The sequence below is a fragment of the Cricetulus griseus genome, chromosome 2 (genome assembly GCF_003668045.3).
Source record: "Cricetulus griseus strain 17A/GY chromosome 2, alternate assembly CriGri-PICRH-1.0, whole genome shotgun sequence".
Taxonomy (NCBI): domain Eukaryota; kingdom Metazoa; phylum Chordata; class Mammalia; order Rodentia; family Cricetidae; genus Cricetulus; species Cricetulus griseus.
In genome coordinates this window covers 388,288,242-388,312,627 of record NC_048595.1, presented here as the reverse complement: position 1 = coordinate 388,312,627, position 24,386 = coordinate 388,288,242, and the positions used below count along the sequence as shown (strand labels likewise).

Below are 24,386 nucleotides of genomic sequence, written 5' to 3'. Positions count from 1 at the left end.
TGTGTGTGTGTGTGTGTGTGTGTGTGTGTGTGTGTGTGTGTGTGTGTCAGGATCTAGGAGTTAGGATTGCTGGAAACATATTGTCTAATCTTCACTGGGGGGTGTTCCATTCTTTGGCCCAGTCTGAGCCCTAATCCACTTTGGTGGCTGTGGAGTGCCCAAGTTCTAGTTAAGTATGCCGGGAAAGGGCTCTCTGGTAGAGGGCTGATCTGCAGGTCTGAGAAGAGTCATAAAAGAAAGGTGCTGGGCTATAAAGAAAGGCTGAGCAAGGCAGTTGGGGGAGACTAAGAGGCAAGTCCTAGGGCATGGGGTGGGGATGGAGTAGTGGCCCCTCAGGCAAACTGGAGCAGGACCTATGGTACATCTCTCCATTAGAGATCAGCATGGAGGACAGGAAGGAGGATGAAGTCCCAGCCTAGCCCTATCATGGCAGCTTTGGGTTCCTGAGAGAGGTTCTCTGAGTCAGTGGAGATACAGGGCTAGAGATAGGCTAAAAGGAAAGAATGAGAGGGGCTGCTAGGAGGAACTAGGAAACCCTGGTTCCATACCAAGAGGCCAACTCTCTAGGAGATGGGAGTTAGCTAAGACTTTAATTTTTAAAAAGTTATAGGTAAATATTTTTGTAACTTTATGGGAAAGAATTCCTTAAAATGTGACTTAAAAAGAAACAAGCATTACAAGAAGATGCTAAAGATGTCCTTATTAAAATGGAGGCATTATTTTCACGAAGATACCCTAAGAGAAACAATAAAGCAAGCTACATAAAATCAAAAAGAAATTTTTACTCTAGACAGCCAAGAAAGAATAACATATACAAGAAATGTCTTTCTGCTACGCAATTTGTAGGCAGAAAATTGAATACAAAAACGGGTACAACAATAGAAAGACATTTTATAAAGGAATATATATATATATATATTTACACACATTTATGTGTGTAACAGTACATATCAGTAATGATGGATACATAAACAAATTATGTATATGTGTATCTGTAAATATCAGCAATAATGGTGACTCCTGGGATGTTGGGGTTAGTGTATGTGCCAGAATGGAAAAGATTATAGAAATTATATTTTTATAACTAGCATTATCTAGTATAAATATATAACATTATATATAATATATAATAACTATTTTAACTCTATGTGTATATATGTTAATTTATGTGTTTAAGAATATACTTGTAAATTATATGCATATGAACATAAATATACACAAATACAGGATGTTCAACACAAAATACTGAAAATTTTTAACCTGAGTATACCTGGGCAGAAGTGGGCCTTTCTTGAGGATTTTCTTTCAAACACTCTTTAATTAACTTCTCAACCATAGGCCATGGAGCACAGCCATATTCTTTAATTGGATCTGAAAAATAAAGAAAATCATTTGGGCACACTAAATAAATCAAAAGTTATATACTTATTACAAACACAGAAAAGATCAAACACTGCGATGGGAACTCCGACCTCCATAATTCTATATTTACTACAACATAGTTGGTTTTGTTAACCTTACCTTCAGTAGAGCTGCCACAAAAGAGCGTTGACTCTAGTAATTCCACCAGTTAGAGGGTAGAAGAAGGATGATCTGATATTCAATGCTAGCCTCAGCTATATAGCAAAGTTATGATCAGCCAGGGCTACAAGAGATTGTCTGAACACCACCTCCCCAAAACAACCAAATAAAAGAGGTCATGACCTTTTATGGTATAAAATGGATGAATAGAAATGAAATAAGACATTTTCATTTAATATTTGTACATAAGTAGACTTGAAAGCACTTTTACTCATAGAATAAATGACTTCTACAAAAAACTTTAAATACTCAAAATGAGCAAGCATTTAGATCCCATGTCTCCACAGTTGGCTTGTTTATGTGCATTTAACTTTTCCTCTAGGAAAGCTATTCCTCAGGTGGATGCAAAACAGAGACCAGCACATTTGCATTGGGAAACTAACAGATTAGGAAGTCAAGAAGCATCTGAGCGCGGTTCTACAATTATACATTTCCTTTTTCCAGGGTCTTTTTGTTTGGTTGGTTTTAAGACAGGGTTTTTCTGTGTAGACTTGGCTGTCCTGGAACTCACTCTGTAGATCAGGCTGGCCTTGTGCTGCCAGCCTCTGCCTCCTGAGTGTTGCGATTAAAGGCATGCATCACCACCCCTCCCCCCCCAAGTCTTTAAAGGTCCCCAAAGAGTTGTCAATGCCATAGTGCCCATAGCAGTCCTGAGTACACACTCAGAAGTACATGTTATAGGAGAAGGAGGTACTAGAAATAGCACATAATTCTGTAGTAGATGAAGTAATAACCAAAATGGAAAACAGGTCAAAGAATTTCTTGAGCCACGAGACACCCATTCAAAATGAGACTTCTCTCATTAAATACTCATTTCCCAATTTTCATTAATATTTATAGCAGAAATTCATAAATAATTTAAAAACTTCTTATGAATATGAATTATTTTTCTCAACGCCAATGAGAACATCCCAGGCTACTATGAAATCCCACAAACTGTACCAGAACTACAAGTCACAAGCCTGATTCTAATGGTAGTATCCCTTCCCCAGGTCCTCCCAATATTCTACCAGACATACCAATACTCACTTTGGATTTCACTAACGCTAAAATAGTTAACTTTTCCATGTGATCTTTATTATTATATCACAAGATTGAGAATGTCTATGCATTAAAGTGAAAGTCATCAAACTGTGATTGGGGACACTGACATTAAGGAAAATTCTTGCTGGTAGATAAAACAGAACATACCTGGCAATTTCCCTTGTATTGCTAATTCATCAAACTCATTTGGAAACCTCAAGCCCTCTATGATTCTATTCCCAGTTGTCCAAATGTCGTGAAGCAGTAAACCGAACGAATAAACATCAGCTTGTTGATTATAAATGACATTTCCTCTGGCAACTTCAGGTGCCCGGAAGCCTGAAAGAAAACAGACAGAGCAATGAATATGCTCAATGCCAGGGCCCATACTTAGGTCAGCTGTTAAGAAGCAGTTCAAGGGGATGAGCTCTAAGTTATGCTGTATCATCGCTGCAGTGAGACACCTGGAAAAAGTCAGTAAGCCTGTCCTAGGAACCATGCTACCACTCATCTTCAAGGACAGATCTTGTGATCTTTACTATAAAATCTTATACTTCTACTAAGATAGCTTAGTCTTACAAGATTACACTGAAGGATAATATAGATAAACACTGAACACCAAAGTGTTAAGCAAAGACTAACAATCAAAGAAATAAAACCTTACAGGGAAACAAAATGCCTTTATACAACTGTTTTCAACAAAGAGATCCATACAGAAAGAGGCATGTGGGGTGGGGATGGAGGCACTTGCTAGGCTCAATATCACTTTAACAGTCTTAAAATCTAGTGGTTTCATTAGTTCCAGAACTTAGGATTCCATTTAATTCCTATGAAATTAAAAACTATATTTTTATTTCCAAAAGAAAAGTCATGGCCAAAGTCCAGCAGCAGGGTACTTGCCCAGCTGGCAGGATATAGCAGGATGCAAGAGACCCAGGATTTTATCTTTGTTACCACAAAAATCAATTAATTGGTCTGTTCATTAATACAAATTAAAGTCCTCTGAGGCTTATGCCTAAAACTCTCTCTCTCTCTCTCTCTCTCTCTCTCTCTCTCTCTCTCTCTCTCTCTCTCTCTCTGTGTGTGTGTGTGTGTGTGTGTGTGTGTGTCTTTTCCAAAGCTGCAGCTATAGATACATCCTGTCACATCTGGGGCTATGAATTCACCCTATCACACTTAGCTTGATATGCTATATTATAGATACATATTTCTAAAAATATTATGTATTTCTTTAAAAACAACGGTATTTTTCTACTGCTATTATTTAGATATGGATGGTCCCTCAAAGGTTCATGGCTTGCCAGCCTGATCCTCAATGCAGCAGTGTTTACAGGTAAATGGATCAGAAGGGCTCCTACTTCATTGGATTAATACATTGATGGATTTACTCTAGAACCAACTATTGAAAGTGGTAGAATCTACAGGAGGTGGGGCATGGGTGGAGGAGATGAGATTGTGTGTGTGTGTGTGTGTGTGTGTGTGTGTGTGTGTGTGTGTGTGTGTGTGTGTGTGTGTGTGCCCAACCTCTCTTCCCCTCACCTCAGTTGCTTCCTGGCTGCCAAGAACGCAAACAACCTCCTCTGCCATGGGCACCCATGTGTACCTTGCTTAACTTCAGCCCAAACCATTGGAGTCAATGAAACTTCCACAACTGGGAGCCAAAGCACTTCCTCCTCGACATAGATTTTCTGAGAAATTTTTTCACAGTGAGCAGAAGTTAGCTTTCACATATGTGCAACTGTAACAGCACAGTCATACCCTGAGCTAATGAAATGGGATGCAATTAGGAGTCCTAAACACAGTACTAATAAATTCTACATACTAGGACATGGTATTTAAAAAAATCACAGTAGCTCTAATTCAAGTCCTGCAATAGCATGTTTCAGATATTCTCAGGAACATTTCATCTGACCCAGGCATGGATCACCAGTGGACAAAGTTTATAAACAGCACAACCTGGAAGAATGATAGGCTCCCTTCTTCTGTTTTTAGTTTTACATTATTCGTTTGTGTTGGGGGCTAGGGCATACACATGTTGTGGTTTGTATTTAAAGGTCAGGGACAACTCACAGGAGATATTTCTTTATTTCCACCCTATGAGTTCCAGGAATCAAAGTCAGGCCTTCAAGATTAGTGGCAAGGACCTGAACCTTCTCACTGAAAGCTCTCTTACTGGCCCCTGTGCCATGTGCTTTCTTAAATCCACAGACACAATCCAAGTCAAGAATACTCAAAATCACAAGCTACCCACATAGCTAATGCAATTACAATCTTGCATTCTAAGAAATTAAAAGGGATTCAGGTGGCTGTTTTAAATATTTTCCAAATGTTATTATTCACTCAACACACCAATTTGGTATCTCTTATATCAAGTTTCCATCTGGGCTATTAAATGTTTCTGTGTATTTATTTTGTGGGTAAATTCACTATTATAATGATCCAACCATAGGATCGTAAAACAAGAGGACACTTGAGACATTATTTAGGACTCATCTCAGAACTTGGAATTTTTTTACAAGTATTGAAGAAGATATTCAAGCAGGGGATACAGGTTGTTTTTTATAATGCTGACATCACACTTAAAAAGTTCTGGGTATGTTCTCCAATATTATATACAACCATAATCCCAGTACTGGGAATTTAAGCAGGAGGATCAGAAGTTCAAGGCCATCTTCAGTTACAAATAGAGTTCCAGTCTAGTCTGAGCTACCTGATATGAGAGATTCTCTCAACAAAGAAAGAAGAAAAGGGAGGGAGAGAGTGAGAAAGGGGAGAAGGAAGGAAAGGAAAATCATGAATATTAAAGAATAAAAGAAAGGAACAATTATGAAAATGCTTTTCATTTTCCATTCTAGAATCAACATCTTTAGTCACATGATCAGAGTATAATAACATAATGCAATGTGTCTATTTAGGGGGTACCTAAGGCGTGATGCTTCTTGAAAATCCCCAGTGAGTGTCAAGTGACCATGCAAGGTCATCTACTTTGAACCTGGTCTCTACAATATGATAGTGAAGAGCTAGAGAACATTTAATTTGACTAATGGCTGTTTTATTTGTATAGATGTTGACAGACTTGAAGTCATCAGTCATCATTCACTTCAGTCAATGCTGTAACTGTCACAGAACACAGACTTATTTGTTATCCTTAACAGGAAATACACAGTGGAGTTATTGGTGGAACCGTCCCATATTTACTCTTCCTAAAGTAGACAATGTCATATGCCAGTGCTGTCCCCATCAGTAATCGAGCTGTTGTTCTCTTTGTCCTTGGGCTGAATTAGTGCTGGGAGGGGTTGCTGTTGGTCTTAGGCTGCCTGAGTTTGCATCTGTTCTGCCCTATAGTCCTTTTTAACATTCCCTCAGCTCTCATTCCCTGGATTGTAGGTGAGGAAAGGCATGAGTCCCATGAGACTTACATGGGATCATTCTTGTAAATGGTTAAGCATGAACCTTAACTGTTGCTCCAGCACTGAAAGCTCTGAATTTCTCACTGTCCTGTAGAGGCATAGCTATCCCACACACATGAACACCCAGAGTGAAAGTACTGAACTCAAGGCTAGTATAAAATGCACACACACAGCCGGGCAGGAGTGGTGCATGACTTTAATCCCAGTACTTGGGAAGCAAAGTCAGGCAGACCTATGCTAATTCAAGGCCAGCCTGGTATACAAAGCAAGAGACAGGACAGGCTCCAAAGCTATGCAGAGAAACCCTGTCTTGAAAAAACAAAACAAAGCAAAAGGCACACACACATAAAAAATGTTTCTTGAATACATTTTTTTCTTTTACTGGATGTTTCTACATTAAAGGGTATAACATGAATGGAAAAATTCAACAAAGGGAAAACCACAGATCAAACCCTATGAGAAAGAACTTATTTCTTCCCAGACAACATTGTGTTGGGGAAGGAAAGGTCAGGTGTTAGTAGCAATTGTTACAGATCATGTCTTTTCAAATTTAGGCCAGAGTTTAGGGCTGAGATAATCAGAAGTGCTTTAGTGATAATAACTGGAATAAAATAATAAACAAAAAATTAAAAAGCTCCAAGTGTGAAACAAGCTGAACTGCCATTGGCTATTGATTGGTCTAGACCAGTGGTTGGTTGGTGGGGTAATGGAACTAAAAGTCAAGAAGAACACAATAGAACCCACTGAGAACCACTGACCTATAAGAGCACAAAGCTTCAGTGATAGATATCCATCAGGAGTAAGAAAAGAAAGACCTTTAAGGCCCAGCTAAGGAGGCCATTCCACCTGGACATCATATGAGATGTGAAGTCCCAAAGAGATCCAGGACAAGTCTCACTCAGTACCTCCTCCTCAGTACCTCTCACCCAACCCCAACCCCTTACCTCTCCAGCCCAGGACCTGGTCTTTGCTTCCCTTCCCCCAGCTTCTGATTCCTAATAAGTTAGTCATTCTCTTGCTTCCAGTGTGCTCTCTTCGTCCTCTTGGGCCCCCTCTCCTCTTCTTTCTCTCTTTTCTTCCTCTCTCCCTCTCCTTTTACAACCTGGTCTATTCTGCTGGCCATGGTCAGTCTGGACCCTTCTAGATGCCTGTGGCTGTTTTCTCCCTCCTATCTACAATAAACCCTTCTCCTCAACCATAACTTAGGCTCAGTCATGTGTTCATTTCCTTTCATCTCCCAGGTCTCTTTGGGATCCCTCATGAGAGGAATGAGATCTGCCTACAGAAGGCCACTGTTTGTGTCCAATTTTCCTAAGTAGAAATATTGTTTTCCCAAGCCTCCAGTGAACAATATGCACAGTTCTGTTGTTTTTCTTTTCTGCTTTAGAAGCTAAGATTGAAGAGTTAAGCCTTCTCAAACAGACATTAACACAGTATGTGGTCCCGGAGACAGCTGAAGAATCCAAAGTTAGCTACTTTGTATTTCACTAAATTGATTGAATTACCATCTTTGCTACTTACTGTAAGATAAAAACCGTACTCAGCCTCAGTATTCCTGTTTACAAAAGGGAAAATAATAGCAGACTTACAGACTCAGTATGAAGATAAGAAATGTGTCCCTGATGTACCTACAAGAACTAACAAAATGGTAACCATTTCCACTGTGACTGAACAGCCCAGAGACACTCAGATACAATGCAAACCTTGACATGCTTAGAAGAATGCACACCTACTTGCAAATACAGGCAACCAATAAAAGGGAAAGCATTTATTTTGACTGAAAAAGACAACAAGCATTGAAATTAGAGAAACCCAGCTTTTTAAAATGTAATACCATTAAGTACCTTCTCCTTTTAGCTCAGTTTTTGGCTTAGAAAATTACAAGTTGATTTTGTTGTTGCTGTTCTACAAAATAGGAGGATGGAAATGTTGATGCAATGGCCATCATTATGCAGACAATAAATATCTGTTCACACTGTGACAGGCCACATCTGCTTTGACTCACCCACACCCACATCTGAGAACACTGGTTATCCTCTGCAAAAAGGGAACTTCATCTCCTACCTGGGGTGCCCTCTGAGGTCTTTATTCCCATTCTACAGCAGTACTGTGCAATCCCGTAGTCTGCAATCTTCGCAATGATGGCAGCATTGGGATAGAGGGTGAAAAGCAACACGTTGTGGGGTTTCAGATCACGATAAATAATCATGGCTGAGTGGAGATATCTGCCAGAAAACACACAGGAAGTCTTACCAAAAGGTGACCACCTTATATTAATTTGGTCATAATGTTTTCAATATGTTATGCTGTTTGTGCAAAGCATCAGAAATACAATGTTAACTTTGTCCTTGGAATTTGAAAGATATACTTCAAACAGACTTAAAACATAAAATCTAATATTTAAAAGCAACGTGATGCTTCTTCAGAAAAATAGAACGCCAAACCTGGTAGGTGACTAGAGTTTTAGTGCACAGGCATGCACACAGTGAGTGTGTACTTTCTCTTATACCTTTACAGTTGCTGGGAGGAAACTGAATCCCCTTCATCAGTCATTGGTGATTTTTACATTAATTTAAAAGTTGTAATACATTAACTGTTCTGATGATGCCTATAATCTCAGACCTCTGAGATAGAAGGAAGAGGACCTAACACGCAAGGCCAGCCGGGCCTGCTCAAAAGATAGAAACAAAGGGCTAACTAAGAGTAGATGGAGTTTTGCTATATGCTTCATTTTTGGCATAACTTTCATTTATCTGCTCTGGTATTCTTAAACTTATAGAGGAATTGGTTTCTTTAGCTTTTAAAATTATATCACTTATCTTTGTTACTTACTTTTTTCCTGATTACTTTTCTTCCTACTGTTTTTAAGAATATTTTGTTCCTTTCAATAAAAACAAATCAAACTGTAAGTTTTTCCCTAGTTATTATCTCCAACTCTGAGGATACAACCCTCCTCAAAGCACATCTGTTACTAGTTAAGGTTAATAAAGTGTCTGGACAGAGAGAATTGTGAGAACTATCTTAGGTGGTACAATATCTGGGTGTGAGATGGAGCCAAAAAGTACTTGGATTTGGGTACTTTGATCAAAAAAATAAATTATTTAATATAAAACATAACGTTTTAATCTCAGCCAAGTACTATCAACTCTACAAAAATGGAGGAGGAACCCACAGTTTCCCAAACACTAAGACAACTATTATCTCCTCTCATAGAGCTCTTTAATTTACAGTTTTCCCTGCCCACTGACCTCACAGGTATATTAAGACCTTCACTGAAAGGACAATTTTTCACAGGACTTAAAGAGGGATTTGCTAAAATCCTTTGTTTACTTATTATTTGAAATTCGGTTAAGGTTATATTAAAAAAATATTTACCCCATTACCTCCTACCAATCATTGCTGAGGCACTGAGAGCAGAGAGGCTGTGAATCCTGGAACTTTCTATTGGGGAATAACCTAGAAAGAATGGGTCATTTGATTCCATCAGCTACTGGGCTGATTCTCTCTTCCAGGATGTGCATAGGCCATGACATCGGATCTGTTCATTTCAGGATATACAGTTTTGGCTGATCAATAACATAAACTCACTAATGACGTTGACCTTAACAATAGCAATTGGCTGGAAAGCAAAGTTTACTAAGGACTTACTGAAGGTCCATTAGCTGTTCTTGAGAAAAGCCAGGGGATTAAGAATTTAAAAGTTCCTCTGAGTAGTACTCCATTGTGTAAATGTACCACATTTTCTCTATCCATTCTTCAGTTGAGGAGCATCTAGGCTGCTTCTAGTTTCTGGCTTACATGCCACCCGATAGCCCTCATCCAGCAGCTGGTGGAAGTAGAAGCAGACATCCACAACTAATCACTGAACTGAACTGAAACCCAGATGCAGAGAAGGACAAGTGAAGAGCAAAGGGGTCCAGACCAGGCTGGTGAAACCCACAGAAACAGCTGACCTGAACATTGGGGAACTCTTGCTCCCCAAACTGATAGCTGGGATACCAGCATGGGACTGATTCAGACCCCAGGAACACGGGTTTCAGTGAGGAAACCTTGGAAATCTACAGGACCTCCTGTAGTAGTTCAGTACTTATCCCTAGCATAGGTATGGGCTTTGGGAGCCCATTCCATATTGAGGAATACTCCCTGAGCCAAGACACACGGGGGTGGGCCTAGGTCCTATCCCAAAGTATACAATAGACTCTGATGACACCCTATGGAAGACCTCACCATCCAGGAGGGGCAGAAAGGATATGTGATAGGTAGGGTTTTGATTAGGGGGGGTGGTAGAGGAGGATGGGAGGGAGAAGAAGGGAACTGGGATTGTCAGGTAAAACAATCCTGTTTCTAATTCAAATAAAAAAGATCTGGAAAAAAAGAATTTAAAAGTTAAATATATCACCAAATAGCATCCCAAACCACTGTAACACATTCCTCTCTCAGTTACAGATAAAACACAGGCTCCCTAAGAATACCTTTCTAGGACTAAAATACAGCCCATTTAAAATTATATAGTTTGGAGATCAAGGTGATCTGGTTTAATTACTATATTTAATTATAGAGTTTAATCTTAACAGTGCCATTGTAATAACCGGTAATAGAAAAGAAAAAAACTTTTGAAATTGCATAAGCAAAAATTATTTCTTGGTGACAATAATTCAGAAAAATGAATTGAAGCATTGTATGAGAGTAAGCATTGTCAAATTTTTTATTAATGTAAACTATAACTCAGTTAATCAGTCTTTAATCATCATTATTATAAGAATCTCAAAGAAGCCCTATCTTTATAATTGAAAGTTAATTTTATCTTATCCTGAATATATTATTCTGAAAATAGAATGCATTCATTCCTTTAACAAATATGCATTAAGCATCTATCAATGAGGGTGACTCATTAGTGGACACAAAGCCATCTTTGTACCTCTGATTTAAAGACCCTCACAATCTAGGAAAAGACAGGCACTTGGCTACAATAAGATGGCAGAAGTGTGTGAGTGGCAAATGCTGAGGAAAAGGGGGAAAGGTGTAGAGGTAGAGCCAACACAAGCTCTCTTTCCAAACAGTTTTCCACCTTAGGCACACAATAATCTCTGCCTGCTCTTCTTCAATGCCTGAGACAAAGTCTTGTATGGAGCAAGTGCAAGAAACACAAGTGAACTGAGGATGCTGAGGCAGGGAAATGAAGAGCTGAAGGCCAGCCTGGCTACAATGTGAGTCTCTGACTAATAAAAAACAAAATCAAATGAGCAAATACAAATACATGTAAGAAAGCCTCACTCTCTGTGAAGAAGTTGAGCTTTATGGTAGAGATGACATGCCAGCAAATCCTTGGAGGAACTGAGTTCTCCAAAAGAGAACTTTGTGAAAAGAACAGTAGATTTATGGAAGTCAGCCTGGTTAGAATAAGAACTGGAAAGCTGGCACGGAATGAGTTTGCAAAAGAAACCAAGGGGAACACATAAAGAGCTTCCATTCTATGACACCACAGAATTGAGATGCACCTTGTAAGTAAATGGAAACACCAGGGAATCTCAAATATACTTAGATTTTGATTTCAGAGGAAATATTCTGATAATTCCCTATAGATACTGAATCAAAATAGAAGCAGTGACATGAAAATAAAAGAAATGGTAAAAACCATAAAATAAAATTGATTCAAATATTTGGAAATATAGATAGGTAGATACATAGAATACATAAGATAGATAAGATAGATAGATAGATAGATAGATAGATAGATAGATAGATAGATAGGTGGTAAATAAGTAGATGATTAATAGGATGATGACAGATTGGTAGATGAATGTACAGAAAATAGATGATAGATAATGATAAGATATTGATCAACAGACTGATATTGAGACAAGGTTTCACTGTGTAACTTCGGCAAGCTGTGAACTCATGAAGGGATACTAGCTGTAGCTGAAAAGAAATGTAGTCCTTCTGTGACTATATTAATCCTGTTCTGACACATGGGGAATATAGGAAAAAGTACATGCTCATGGTATGAGGAAATAGCAAGGAGAATAAATCCAAGTTTGAACATATTGAAACACAGGAAGTTTTAGAAACTACATGAGAATTTTGAGAAAGAGATGAAAGGGAGGCGCTTTATTAAAATAGGATCTCAATGAAAAGATTCAGGGCATGAAGAAATTTCTTATGTGTCATTCTCAATAGCTACTAACAAACTAACATCATTAACTAACAAATCCTAAAAAACCAACCTTTCATTACTTGTTTCTACCTCTGCAGTTATAGCCAAATGATGGGGAATGTTCTCCTATATATATGTTTATCTTATTGGTTGTTGAATAAAGCACTGTTGGCCAATAGGGAAGCAAAATAGGTGGGACTAGAAGTTGAGGAGGATTCTGGGAAATGTAGTAAAGAGAAGTCACCATGTGACCCAGGCAGGAAGTGACATAGCAGGGCAGAACCAGTATATAAGCATGGATAAGCAGGAAATTGCTCTCTGTCTCTCTTCTCTGCAGAGATATTGAGCAGACCCCAAGGGAATAAGAGGCCCGGACCTTTTCTCTGGTAAGATAAGGCCACTAGGAAATACATAGATTAGTAGTTATGGGTTAATTAAGACAGAGCTAGCCAATAAGAAGCCATAGCCAGCAGCCAAACAGCTTTATAACTAATATAGCATCTGCATATTTCTTTGGGGAAGAGAAGGACAGTGGGACCTAGCCAAGCCAGAGAAACATTCACATTATAGCCATATGTTGACATTTATTTGAAATTACATTTTTAATATATGTGTATTTATTTTTTCTTTTACTGAAAAGGGATTTTCCCATACATTGAGTTTTAAAATTATATTTATTGTTAGTAAAAGATAAACAGTTACTCGTACCCACCAGCCTCCTATGGCACCAGATCTGGAATTTCTTCCTGGATTTAGACTAAGAACACATGAGGCAAAGCATTTGTTAAACTTCCAGTTGCTTCATAAAAACACATGTTTTGTTATTTGAAATAAAGGCCAGACAGACTGAGGCTATGGTGTTGTAGACTTGCAATTTAAGTGATAAGTAAAAACAGCAAGTCCTTGGTTTATAAACTAACACTTCAGGATTACGAGGAAAAATTGAGGAAACTCTGGGACCCAGGACCCATTAAAGATAATGATTGTGGTGGATTTGTAACACAGGAGCCTAAAGGGCCCTTTACTGAGCTCAGTTTACCACGAGGCTCTCCCTGGTGTTTAAAAGTAAACATGCCAACCCAAATCCAAATGCCTGCATATTGGTAAGTTTCAAAGACTGCATGGCTTTCAGTAGTTCTGGAAGAGATAATTACCTATTTTCCTTCATGCCCACGCCCTTTGGCAATACTGTCTGAAAGGACTTGTCACAGACTTCCAGAGCAGGGGGAAATTTGCATCCACTGCCTGGAAAAATGGTGGGAGGTATGGGTGTGAGCTGTATACCCAGGCAGTGGCTACATGGCCTCGTCTCATTCAGACACCTCAAAATGACATGTGGCTGAGCACAGCAAGTGGAAAGCAAGGGAGGAGATGGTCCACAACAAGAGAAAGACCTGATCCTATGTCTAAATTCATCAAAAGCTATTTAACAGTGCACAGGCTGTGCAGGGGAAATGGAAAATGGTGGGGACTTAAAGAAGCTAGGGAAGAGAATTGTGAGAGTAGGTACATGAAAAGTTAGAAGTACTTGTGTAATGATGACATAAGAGATTGAAAGGACAGAGGAATGAAAGGTGGCTACTAAGCCAAACCACAGTTGAAAAATTTGTAGAGCAACAGGAAGGATATCAAGAATTGAATTTGGGGGCCGACAATTACCACAAAGTCTTCAGTATTATCCATAATTTGCAGGCTAAAAAGTAGGAAGAGGTTAGATAGACAAAAATTGCAATGACTAAGTGTATGCAACAGTGATTTCTCAAGGTCTTTTGTCTTCAGGGATGACCTTTCTACTCTGGGATGCTGCATCTCAAAGATTACATCTAGCATCCAGCTCAGGGTTGGCTGTGACTGTGAGTCACATGATATATCCTTGTAGAATCCAACATTTGTCACTCTGCCTTAGGAATATGGGTTAGTTTTGCAAGATTAAAATTTTTCCACTTCATACTTTTCTCAATGTTTGGAGGCCCATTATGCTTATCTTTAGGTAATGTCTAGGGTTCAGATTATGAGTTCAAGAGAATGAATACTAACTAGGTTCAAGTACTAAAACCACCAATTATGAAGTCCTGTGCTTTCTTACCATTATATCATAAAGTTTCAAAACTTGATCAAGGAACAGATAGTTTTCATCAAAATTGTTAGCAGAGTGCAACAAGAGAGTGGTGTTCTTAGAGCCTTCTAGTAAATTCAGGGTTACATTACTCATGTATTAAACAGAAAACAGTGGTAGTCCCTTACCTCAGGCCATCAGCCACATGCAATGCAATCCTGTGTTGGAGGGTTCTGGTTAGGCTGGCCTTGTCCTGCTGAAGCAGGCGATCCAAGGAACCCTTGGAGGCCAATTCCATTACCAACATCCGAGGACGAATCCCAGCGGCCAGCAAAGATATCAAGCTTGGGTGGTGGAGGTGGCAGAGAACCACCAACTCCTGTAAGGGTTCAGAGTCATGTGAGTCCCACATCATCAAGGACCCACCATCTGCCTTCTTGTAGTTCTTCAACTTAGTAACGAGCTTTCCACGAGTGATGGGGTTGTTGCAAATGTTGCCTTGTTCTTTGAGCTTCTTAAAAGAAATTCTAACCATTTTCAACAATAAACAGCTAATTTTGAACTACTATTCAAATTGCAATTTTAAATTCTATTTTTCCTTTACATCTGCTTTTATGAGACCAGAGACATGCATAGGTGGTCATACTAGCAGGTCAGATTGTCCTAACCTCTAAATTGTAGTCACAGAATCTATTTCAGTCTTGGACTTGGAGCAGCCACTGTTGAGTCAATCTTAAGTAACATAAGGGGTAACTGTAGCCTCTGGTTTCAAAATCACAGTTTGCTAAAGACACATAGTCAAGTATCCCCTGCCTGAAAACTCTAATGCCTTCCTACTCTTCTTAGATCAAAATCCCATGCATGAGACTGGAGCTATCACTCAGCGGTAAGAGTTCTGGCTATTCTTCCCAAGTTCAGTCCCCAGCACCCACATCACACTGGATGCCTCACAATCATCTGTAACTCTAGCTCCAAAGAGTCTATGCTCTTTTATGGCTCCCTGGGCTCATACATACATGTGGCAACAGAAATACCTATACAAATAAATAAGAATAAATATTTTTGAAACCCTATGTATTTCCATGTCCCTATAACCTGACCTGTTCTAACTCCACATCATCTCCTATGTTCTACTTTCCTTCATCCTTGTCTGTATCCACCATCCTTCCACCACATGAGAATCTTTCAACCTCAAACACATGTCAGCTGAGCCTGGATCTTTGCCTATGCTAACCCTTTGGCCTTGAGATCTCCACCCTTCACAGGGCTGAGAGCCTCTTCACAGTCAGACATTTGCCAAATACCACACCTCGGCCATGGCCCATCCCCCAACAGCAACAAGAAACAAAGATGCTGCTCAGCTTTCATGGTCCTTTCTCTAGATCACACCTTGAGCAGCTGGACACTCCTTAATGACATCATTGTGTGCAAAGTCCATATTCAACTGTATTCTGAATGCATATATTAACTCCAAAAGTGTAATTTAGTTGAGGCTTATTCTTTTACACACACATCCTTCTAGACCACTTTTATATCATAGGGGACTACTTTTCAGTTTCTTATGGTGGTATTTCTGAATTCCATTGCTCACCCCTCCTTATATAGAGTCTTTATTCTGGTACCATACTGTAGTTCAACTTCTCATCTTCTGAGATGTTAAACTGACTTGTGTTTTATGTGTGGTAACAGAAGCCCTGCTTCCTAACAAGGGACTTCAAAACTGTGGAGTACCAGTGCTGACTTGACTGCCTGCCTGCAGAATTCTGAAAGCTAACACAGAGAGGCTGGCTATCCCAAGAGAGAGAAGGCTTTTCCAAGAACAAAGTTTGATAGTGCAGTTGTATTTGCCCAGGAGATAAAAATCTTATCATACCATGTCTGATTTGATCAGTTTATTAAACCTCATATAAGTAAGCCCCATTCCTTCTATTTACCTTTCTGGCCATGGTCAGAACACTAAACCAGATTTCCTATACTGGAAAAGCACCTTGGTGACTAGGACAAAAAAGGAAAAAGAATGGGTAATGGCCACCTTCCTGGTTCACAGGGAGGAGCCACAGCAGGCAAAAGGTCATTCTCAGCTTGAGGCCTCTGGCATAACAACATTCCAACTGAAACTCTGATCACAAAATGCTTTTCTTCCTTTGTTTTTTGTTGGTTTTAAGTAAAGTAGCACATGATGTACATTCTATAATTTGTAGTTTTTCCATCATTCCTCCAGTGCACCTTAGTGCTGATACCACTGACTAGCTCTCTCTCTCTCTCTCTCTCTCTATATATATATATATATATATATATATATATATATATAGAGAGAGAGAGAGAGAGAGAGAGAGAGAGCTGTCTTTTTTTTTACCCACTGGGCTATTGTAGAGATAAGGGTTTGGGGCTCTTTTGAGACACAAGACTTCATGTGTCTAATTCCCCCCATGGAATGAAACCAGTGTAGAAAGGATAAGGGAGTTATAAAGACTGACTGGACTGAATCAGCAAAGTTGTGGCAAGGTCCTTTAATTTTATTTTCTAAGGCTGGAGGATAAAACTGGCTGCAGAGAGCTTCTGAGCTAGGAGAGATGCAGAACAGAGAACCAAGTATCTAGAACTCCCTAATTTAGAAGGAAAAAGGGCAGAATAGACCAGGAACAGTAAAGTGCAGCACCTACAGAGAAAAGCCTTCCTGACTGTTGGAGTCACTCCAGCCTCTGCTCTTGGAATGTCACCTGCCCATATAGCCTAAACTTGAAAAGCATATATCAGTGGTACCCAGCCTGTAAAGACACCCAATCAGAGAGTGGTGACCTGAGCAAACAATCCCATAAAATACAAAGGATGTTGTTTCTTATCTTTAATCACTGATATCATACTTTAATAACTAGTATATTCTATGATCACTAACATGTCAATATCTCTGTGGCACAGGAAATGAAGAAAACAACGCTCTGTAGAAAATATAGCCTGGCTGGTCTGTGGTGGCCCACACATTTAATTCCAGCTCCCAGAAGGCAGAGGCAGGTGAACTCTGTGAAGTTCCAGGACAGCTCTACAGAGCAAGTTCCAGGACAGCCAGTGCTACACAGAGAAAACCTGTCTTGGGAAAAGAGGCGGGAGGTGAGGTGGGGAATAGAGCATGAAATCAGAAACTTGCTAGACTTCATATACAGAAGCAAACAAACAGAAGTAGGAGCGGGGTCTGGCTACTGTGGGGCACACGGGACCAAACACATCCCTGATAGTTCCCAGGATTCTACATTCCAGACGACACTGGTGAATGTCCTCTGGCTGGCCCAGGGTGCACATCCCGAATGCCAAGGCTACCAAGAGAAACAGGAAACAAAGAGTCTTCCCCTGGTTTTACCTCACACTTAAGTACTTAAGTCTGAGGTAAAACCAGGGGAAGACTCACATTTCCTGTTTCTCTTGGTAGCCTTGGCATTCGGGATGTGCACCCTGGGCCAGCCAGAGGACATTCACCAGTGTCGTCTGGAATGTAGAATCCTGGGAACTATCAGGGATGTGTTTGGTCCCGTGTGCCCCACAGTAGCCAGACCCCGCTCCTACTTCTGTTTGTTTGCTTCTGTATATGAAGTCTAGCAAGTTTCTGATTTCATGCTCTATTCCCCACCTCACCTCCCGCCTCTTTTCCCAAGACAGGTTTTCTCTGTGTAGCACTGGCTGTCCTGGAACTTGCTCTGTAGAGCTGTCCTGGAACTTCACAGAGTTCACCTGCCTCTGCCTTCTGGGAGCTGGAATTAAATGTGTGGGCCACCACAGACCAGCCAGGCTATATTTTCTACAGAGCGTTGTTTTCTTCATTTCCTGTGCCACAGAGATATTGACATGTTAGTGATCATAGAATATACTAGTTATTAAAGTATGATATCAGTGATTAAAGATAAGAAACAACATCCTTTGTATTTTATGGGATTGTTTGCTCAGGTCACCACTCTCTGATTGGGTGTCTTTACAGGCTGGGTACCACTGATATATGCTTTTCAAGTTTAGGCTATATGGGCAGGTGACATTCCAAGAGCAGAGGCTGGAGTGACTCCAACAGTCAGGAAGGCTTTTCTCTGTAGGTGCTGCACTTTACTGTTCCTGGTCTATTCTGCCCTTTTTCCTTCTAAATTAGGGAGTTCTAGATACTTGGTTCTCTGTTCTGCATCTCTCCTAGCTCAGAAGCTCTCTGCAGCCAGTTTTATCCTCCAGCCTTAGAAAATAAAATTAAAGGACCTTGCCACAACTTTGCTGATTCAGTCCAGTCAGTCTTTATAACTCCCTTATCCTTTCTACACTGGTTTCATTCCATGGGGGGAATTAGACACATGAAGTCTTGTGTCTCAAAAGAGCCCCAAACCCTTATCTCTACAATAGCCCAGTGGGTAAAAAAAAAGACAGCTCTCTCTCTCTCTCTTCTCTCTCTTCTCTCTATAATCAGTAGATAGTCAGTGGTATCAGCACTAAGGTGCACTGGAGGAATGATGGAAAAACTACAAATTATAGAATGTACATCATGTGCTACTTTACTTAAAACCAACAAAAAACAAAGGAAGAAAAGCATTTTGTGATCAGAGTTTCAGTTGGAATGTTGTTATGCCAGAGGCCTCAAGCTGAGAATGACCTTTTGCCTGCTGTGGCTCCTCCCTGTGAACCAGGAAGGTGGCCATTACCCATTCTTTTTCCTTTTTTGTCCTAGTCACCAAGGTGCTTTTCCAGTATAGGAAATCTGGTTTAGTGTTCTGACCATGGCCAGAAAGGTAAATAGAAGGAATGGGGCTTACTTATATGAGGTTTAATAAACTGATCAAATCAGACATGGTATGATAAGATTTTTATCTCCTGGGCAAATACAACTGCACTATCAAACTTTGTTCTTGGAAAAGCCTTCTCTCTCTTGGGATAGCCAGCCTCTCTGTGTTAGCTTTCAGAATTCTGCAGGCAGGCAGTCAAGTCAGCACTGGTACTCCACAGTTTTGAAGTCCCTTGTTAGGAAGCAGGGCTTCTGTTACCACACATAAAACACAAGTCAGTTTAACATCTCAGAAGATGAGAAGTTGAACTACAGTATGGTACCAGAATAAAGACTCTATATAAGGAGGGGTGAGCAATGGAATTCAGAAATACCACCATAAGAAACTGAAAAGTAGTCCCCTATGATATAAAAGTGGTCTAGAAGGATGTGTGTGTAAAAGAATAAGCCTCAACTGGCAACAGTGAATGATTTGACAATTTGAGTTAACTCACTATTACAGTGTATATTCACTGCCATAGTTTTAAGGAGAAAGGACCATACTAAATTCCCCAATCTTTGAACTTAAAGGGTTAAAGGGATTGGCCATGGTATCTTATGGGTATCCCAGATTGTGGAAATACAAATACCAGGTCATAGGAACATAACTAATAATCCTGTTTCATTTCCTTTCCAGCATATAGTACTATTATATCATATCAGATCCTAAGTATTTTTAAAGTAGCTAATGTAATAGTAAATGTATTCACATGCTAAAATATGAAACACTCATCCAGCATAATCAAATTAGCTTGAAATAACAGGTCAAATTTACCCACTTGTTTTACAATGACTTCAAAAATATTTTGAAATTGAAAACATCACTCTACTGTCTGCAGTATCATGTATGCATCTAGAAAATTGCTAATAGATCAGTTTTAAATGTACTCAAAACAGTTAAAATCAATTGCCATAGGAGGCCACACATATTTCAAATGTTCCTTGGATTCCAAAATACCATAACAGGGTGTGCCTAGTTCCATTAATATATACCCCTTTTCCTTGGTGATTAAAAAGTAAAACTTAACCCATCTTGTAAAAGAGGAGACTAGAGTTGATATTCCTCACGCACCAGAGGCATTACAAAACCAGAGCTCTTAGTCTGCAGGAGCCACTGGAACATTCTGGAGAACAGTATCACACATCATGTGCTGCCCATTTCTTTCAGGAAGTAGTTACAAGTTGTAAACATTGTCAGCTTCTTAACTCTATAAAGCATTGTTCAAAGTATCCTTTAAGCTTCAGGATGAGTATACAATAATAGGATAGCAATAAGACAATTTAATAAAGCACCTAAATCCATGTGTGGATTGAAGGAAAGTCTGTGCCCTGGTGAAAGCTGAAGAACACACCTGGGCAGGTAGCCCATAGCCAGGAACTGCTCAGCACACTCTAAGATGAACAACAACAAAATAGCAGAAGTCGAGTCCTTGGTTTCTTTAATGCTTCTGACTTCTGTCCTCTTGGCCTGAGTTGCTGCTTCTAAGCTCCCTCATTGTCCTATGAGCTGCACTTTGCTGACTGTGCAGAAGTCCCCTTCCTCTGTTTATCATTTTGAGGTAAGGAATGGCTTAGAGTCATGTCAATCAATTGAGGGGAGGAAAATGTTAAGAGGATTGCCATGAGCACTCATGTCCAAGCAAAAATTCCATAAATACCTGTGCTTCCTGCTAAAACTTTTCTGTTTAAAGATTTTAGCATAACACTGAAGCAACTTCCAAATCTGAAACAAAACACAATTTTAAAGTATATCATTAAAAATTTGAGAAAACTATCTTTCACTTGTCAAGTTAAGAAACAAAAGAATCTTGGGGTGGGGACCAACAGTTCTTCAAAATTATTTTAGTATCAATAAGGTAGGATTCTTAACTGAAAAAAATTTAGAACTAGATACTATTTAGAAAAAATGGTGCTCAAACATTGAGAAAACTTTGAAAGATGTAATAATTGTCATATATGAAAGGAAGTAAAACAGTCATTGCATGGTAGAACAAAGGATTCTGATGAACAGCCTACAATAAGACAAGTAAGACCTCAAAGGATCCCCCAAATGATTGGATGCAAAAATGAGAAGATTAGAAAGACATTCAAAGCAGAAATCTTTGTACATAGTCCAGATTAACCTAATAAGCAAGAAATAATACAAGACTTTGTGGTAACAAAGAGAATACAAATAATAATCTTCCAATATGTGATGTACCACTTTTCCCTGAATGCAAAGAAACCTTAGCCAACTGGTCAACAGCATAACTAATATAGATAAAGACTCTAGCCACAATGCTGAATGTGTTGTCATCTGACAAAGTCTGTCTACTTGACAATGAAGGTTGGAGGAAAACAGAACTACTGAAAATGCCAAAATGACTACATTTTACTTTGGCACATCCCAGATTTTGGAAATACAAATACCAGGTCATAGGAACATAACTAATAATCCTGTTTCATTTCCTTTCCACTACATAGTACTATTATATCATATCAGATCCTAAGTATTTTTAATAGTAGCTAAATTAATAGTAAATGTATTCACATGCTAAAATAGCAAACACTCATCCAGCATAATCAAATTAGCTTGAAATATTTAGGCTAAATCCACCCATCTTGTTTTACTAATGACTTCCAGAGAGATTTTGAAATTGAAAACATCACTCTACTGTTAGCAGTATCATAGTGCATCTAGAAAATTGCTAATAGATCATGTTTTAAATGTACTCAAAACACCAAAAATCAATTGCCATAGGAGGCCACACATATTTCAAATAGTTCCATTGGATTCCACAATATACATATAACAGGGTGTGCCTATTCCATTAATATATACCCCTTTTCCTTGGTGACAAAGTATAAACTGTAAAAACTTGTAAAACTGACAAGCAGTATTGCTGGATGGACAATCTGAGCTCATTGAAACCTCTCATTCATGGTCACTATGCTACAATAGTAGCAATGAGATAGCTAAGAGTATGGAGTCCAGAATTAAATGAATCCATTATTAGATGTCAATGGAAAGTAGAGTCAAAAGGAAACAATTCTCCAGCCTGTCCAAAGGAAGAACTACCATACAACACAAAATCAAAATAGAAGCAAGGCAGAACAAGAGCTAATGGAGAGAACAGAATACGAAATTGCCCTGACCCAGAATGAAGATTTAGACTAAAATATTAGAAATAATTTGACACAGCCACAAGCAGATATAACCAGAAGAGAGCACATGCAGGGGGAAACAAATAGCAAATTGGACACAACAAACATTGCTCTCAATATAACAAAAACTTTGGCCAGATCACCTTAGACATAATGTGAAAGTAAAATAATGGAAGTAGGTGGAAGACAATTCTTTATTTATAACATAATAACAACACTTAATGGTTACTGAGTTGCCCAGTAGATAGACCAATGAGGATGGAGAGGAAGAAAAAATATATATACAATGTACACTATAAATGTCCATTATGATGAATGGATAGACCACAAGTACTACTTTTTACTCACCATAAGAAACAAATTATCTCATCTGGAAAACAGAACTGGAGATCATTATGCTAAGCCAAATAAACTAGACTCAAATACTGTGTGCTTTCATATGCATGTCTGCAGATACAAATATCCTTTAGGGAGAAATACATGCACAGACAGACCAAGGAGAGAAGAAGAAACAGAAGAGAGCAATATGGTGGGGGTAACAAAAAACTGTTTCTCTCATATTCATGAATCTAGGCACACAGATGGATGTATACATACATACATATGCATATGTACCACACCACCCACTACCTGTACATGTGTTGATGTGAAAAAATGGGAACTACTTGGGGGAAGTCAAAGCAGTAGTCACTACAGGTGAAGGATGGTGGGGAAGCTTATATATGTGCAAAAACATCAGAAACAGTATTTTGACACAAATCACTGACTTAGAGGACCTACATTCTATTCCCATTTCAACCCATTTATAATTCCAAAAAGGATCCAATTTCTACTTCTTTTGCAGGAAACCACAATACAACAATAGCTTAGATTATTTCCAGAAAATTAGCCAGGTATGGTGGTTTAATGTTGCAGAGAAAGATGGCAGAAGCTGTGAGTCCAAGGGCCTGGTGTTATAGGCTCCACTAGTGGAGCTTCAATAAAATATTCATGAAAGACCAATAAAAATACAAAAAATCTTGACTAAATTGAATTCATCAGTAATCTGTTTGCTTGATCAGATTCTTGATGGTGCTGGTACAACGCATCAGGCCTGTGAGCTGGATTTCAGCACAATATGCTTCTGTCTGGTCGCCAGATCCCGCTCCATTGCCATGTACAAAAAAGTCAACATAGTTTTTCAATGCCTTGATTCCACTCCAAGTGAATATTAGAATATTTCAATCACATAAGTAAAATGCTTTGCATACTATCTAATACACAGTGCAAGCTCATGATAAGGAGTCTGACATGATTAATATACAAATAATCACACGTAAATTTTCATATTTTAAAAAATCAATTATATTAATGCCATTCTTGAACTTTTAAATGCATTTTAACTATCTTTTTACACATTAATATCAAAAAAGACAAGATTTATTTTCAGAAAGCTGTAACACTTGCAGTTACCTTTTGCCCCAAATCCACTATAGTTCCCTGTAGTGTTTCAATGCCTCTCACTTTTGAATGTAAGTTTACCATATACACACAGCTTTGCCCTTTCTCCAAGTCCCTGGACGATGGGCAGCAGAAGATTGGGGTCGGAGTGTCTCTCAGAATGCCAGACCTGTTATACTTGATTATTCCCATGCTACTCTTTGTGTGTGTGTGTGTGTGTGTGTGTGTGTGTGTGTGTGTGTGTGTATGCATACGCATGCATTTGTGTATATGTGTGAGTGTATGTGTATTATGTATACATTGAATATGTGCATGTATGAATTTGTGAGTATGTGTACATTGAATGTGTATGTGCATTTATGTATATGTGTGAGTGTATATGTGTGTGAGTGTGTGAACATGTGGGTCTGTGAGTGTGTGTATATGTGTGTACTATTGTGTGATGTTTTGTTTGCATACTGACAAATAAAGCTTGCCTGGAGATCAGAGGATGGAACTATGAGAATTGAGGAGAGGTAAGAAGTCTCTGATGGCTGCTGCTCTGCTTCTCTGATCTTTCAGCTTTCACCCTGACATCTGACTCTGGGTTTTTATTGATAAGACTAATTAGGAGCATGCTTCAATGTATACTTAAGCTAATGGCTCCCACTATACCCCATCTTTTAAAGATCTTCCTTTTGGCTTAGTCTTGGGAAGTACAATACTCACAATTGATGGAAATGCATCTAATAAAGGAACTGAGACATTTTCCTCCCAGCAAGCCACATATGTTGGTGCATGTTCACATGTTGA

The 24,386-nt window shown here is 39.0% G+C and overlaps 1 protein-coding gene across 1 annotated transcript in view; it reads right to left on the bottom strand.

The window, feature by feature from the left end:
* Lrrk2 (leucine rich repeat kinase 2) overlaps window positions 1-24,386 on the bottom strand; it is a 145,941-nt gene that overhangs the window by 23,163 nt on the left and 98,392 nt on the right. The window contains exons 36-39 of the mRNA XM_027397850.2: window positions 14,413-14,786; window positions 8,079-8,239; window positions 2,773-2,943; window positions 1,271-1,371 (exon numbers count right to left, since the gene is read on the bottom strand). Of these exons, the coding sequence (XP_027253651.1) occupies window positions 1,271-1,371; window positions 2,773-2,943; window positions 8,079-8,239; window positions 14,413-14,786 (807 nt within the window). The remainder of the gene's footprint in view (window positions 1-1,270; window positions 1,372-2,772; window positions 2,944-8,078; window positions 8,240-14,412; window positions 14,787-24,386) is intronic.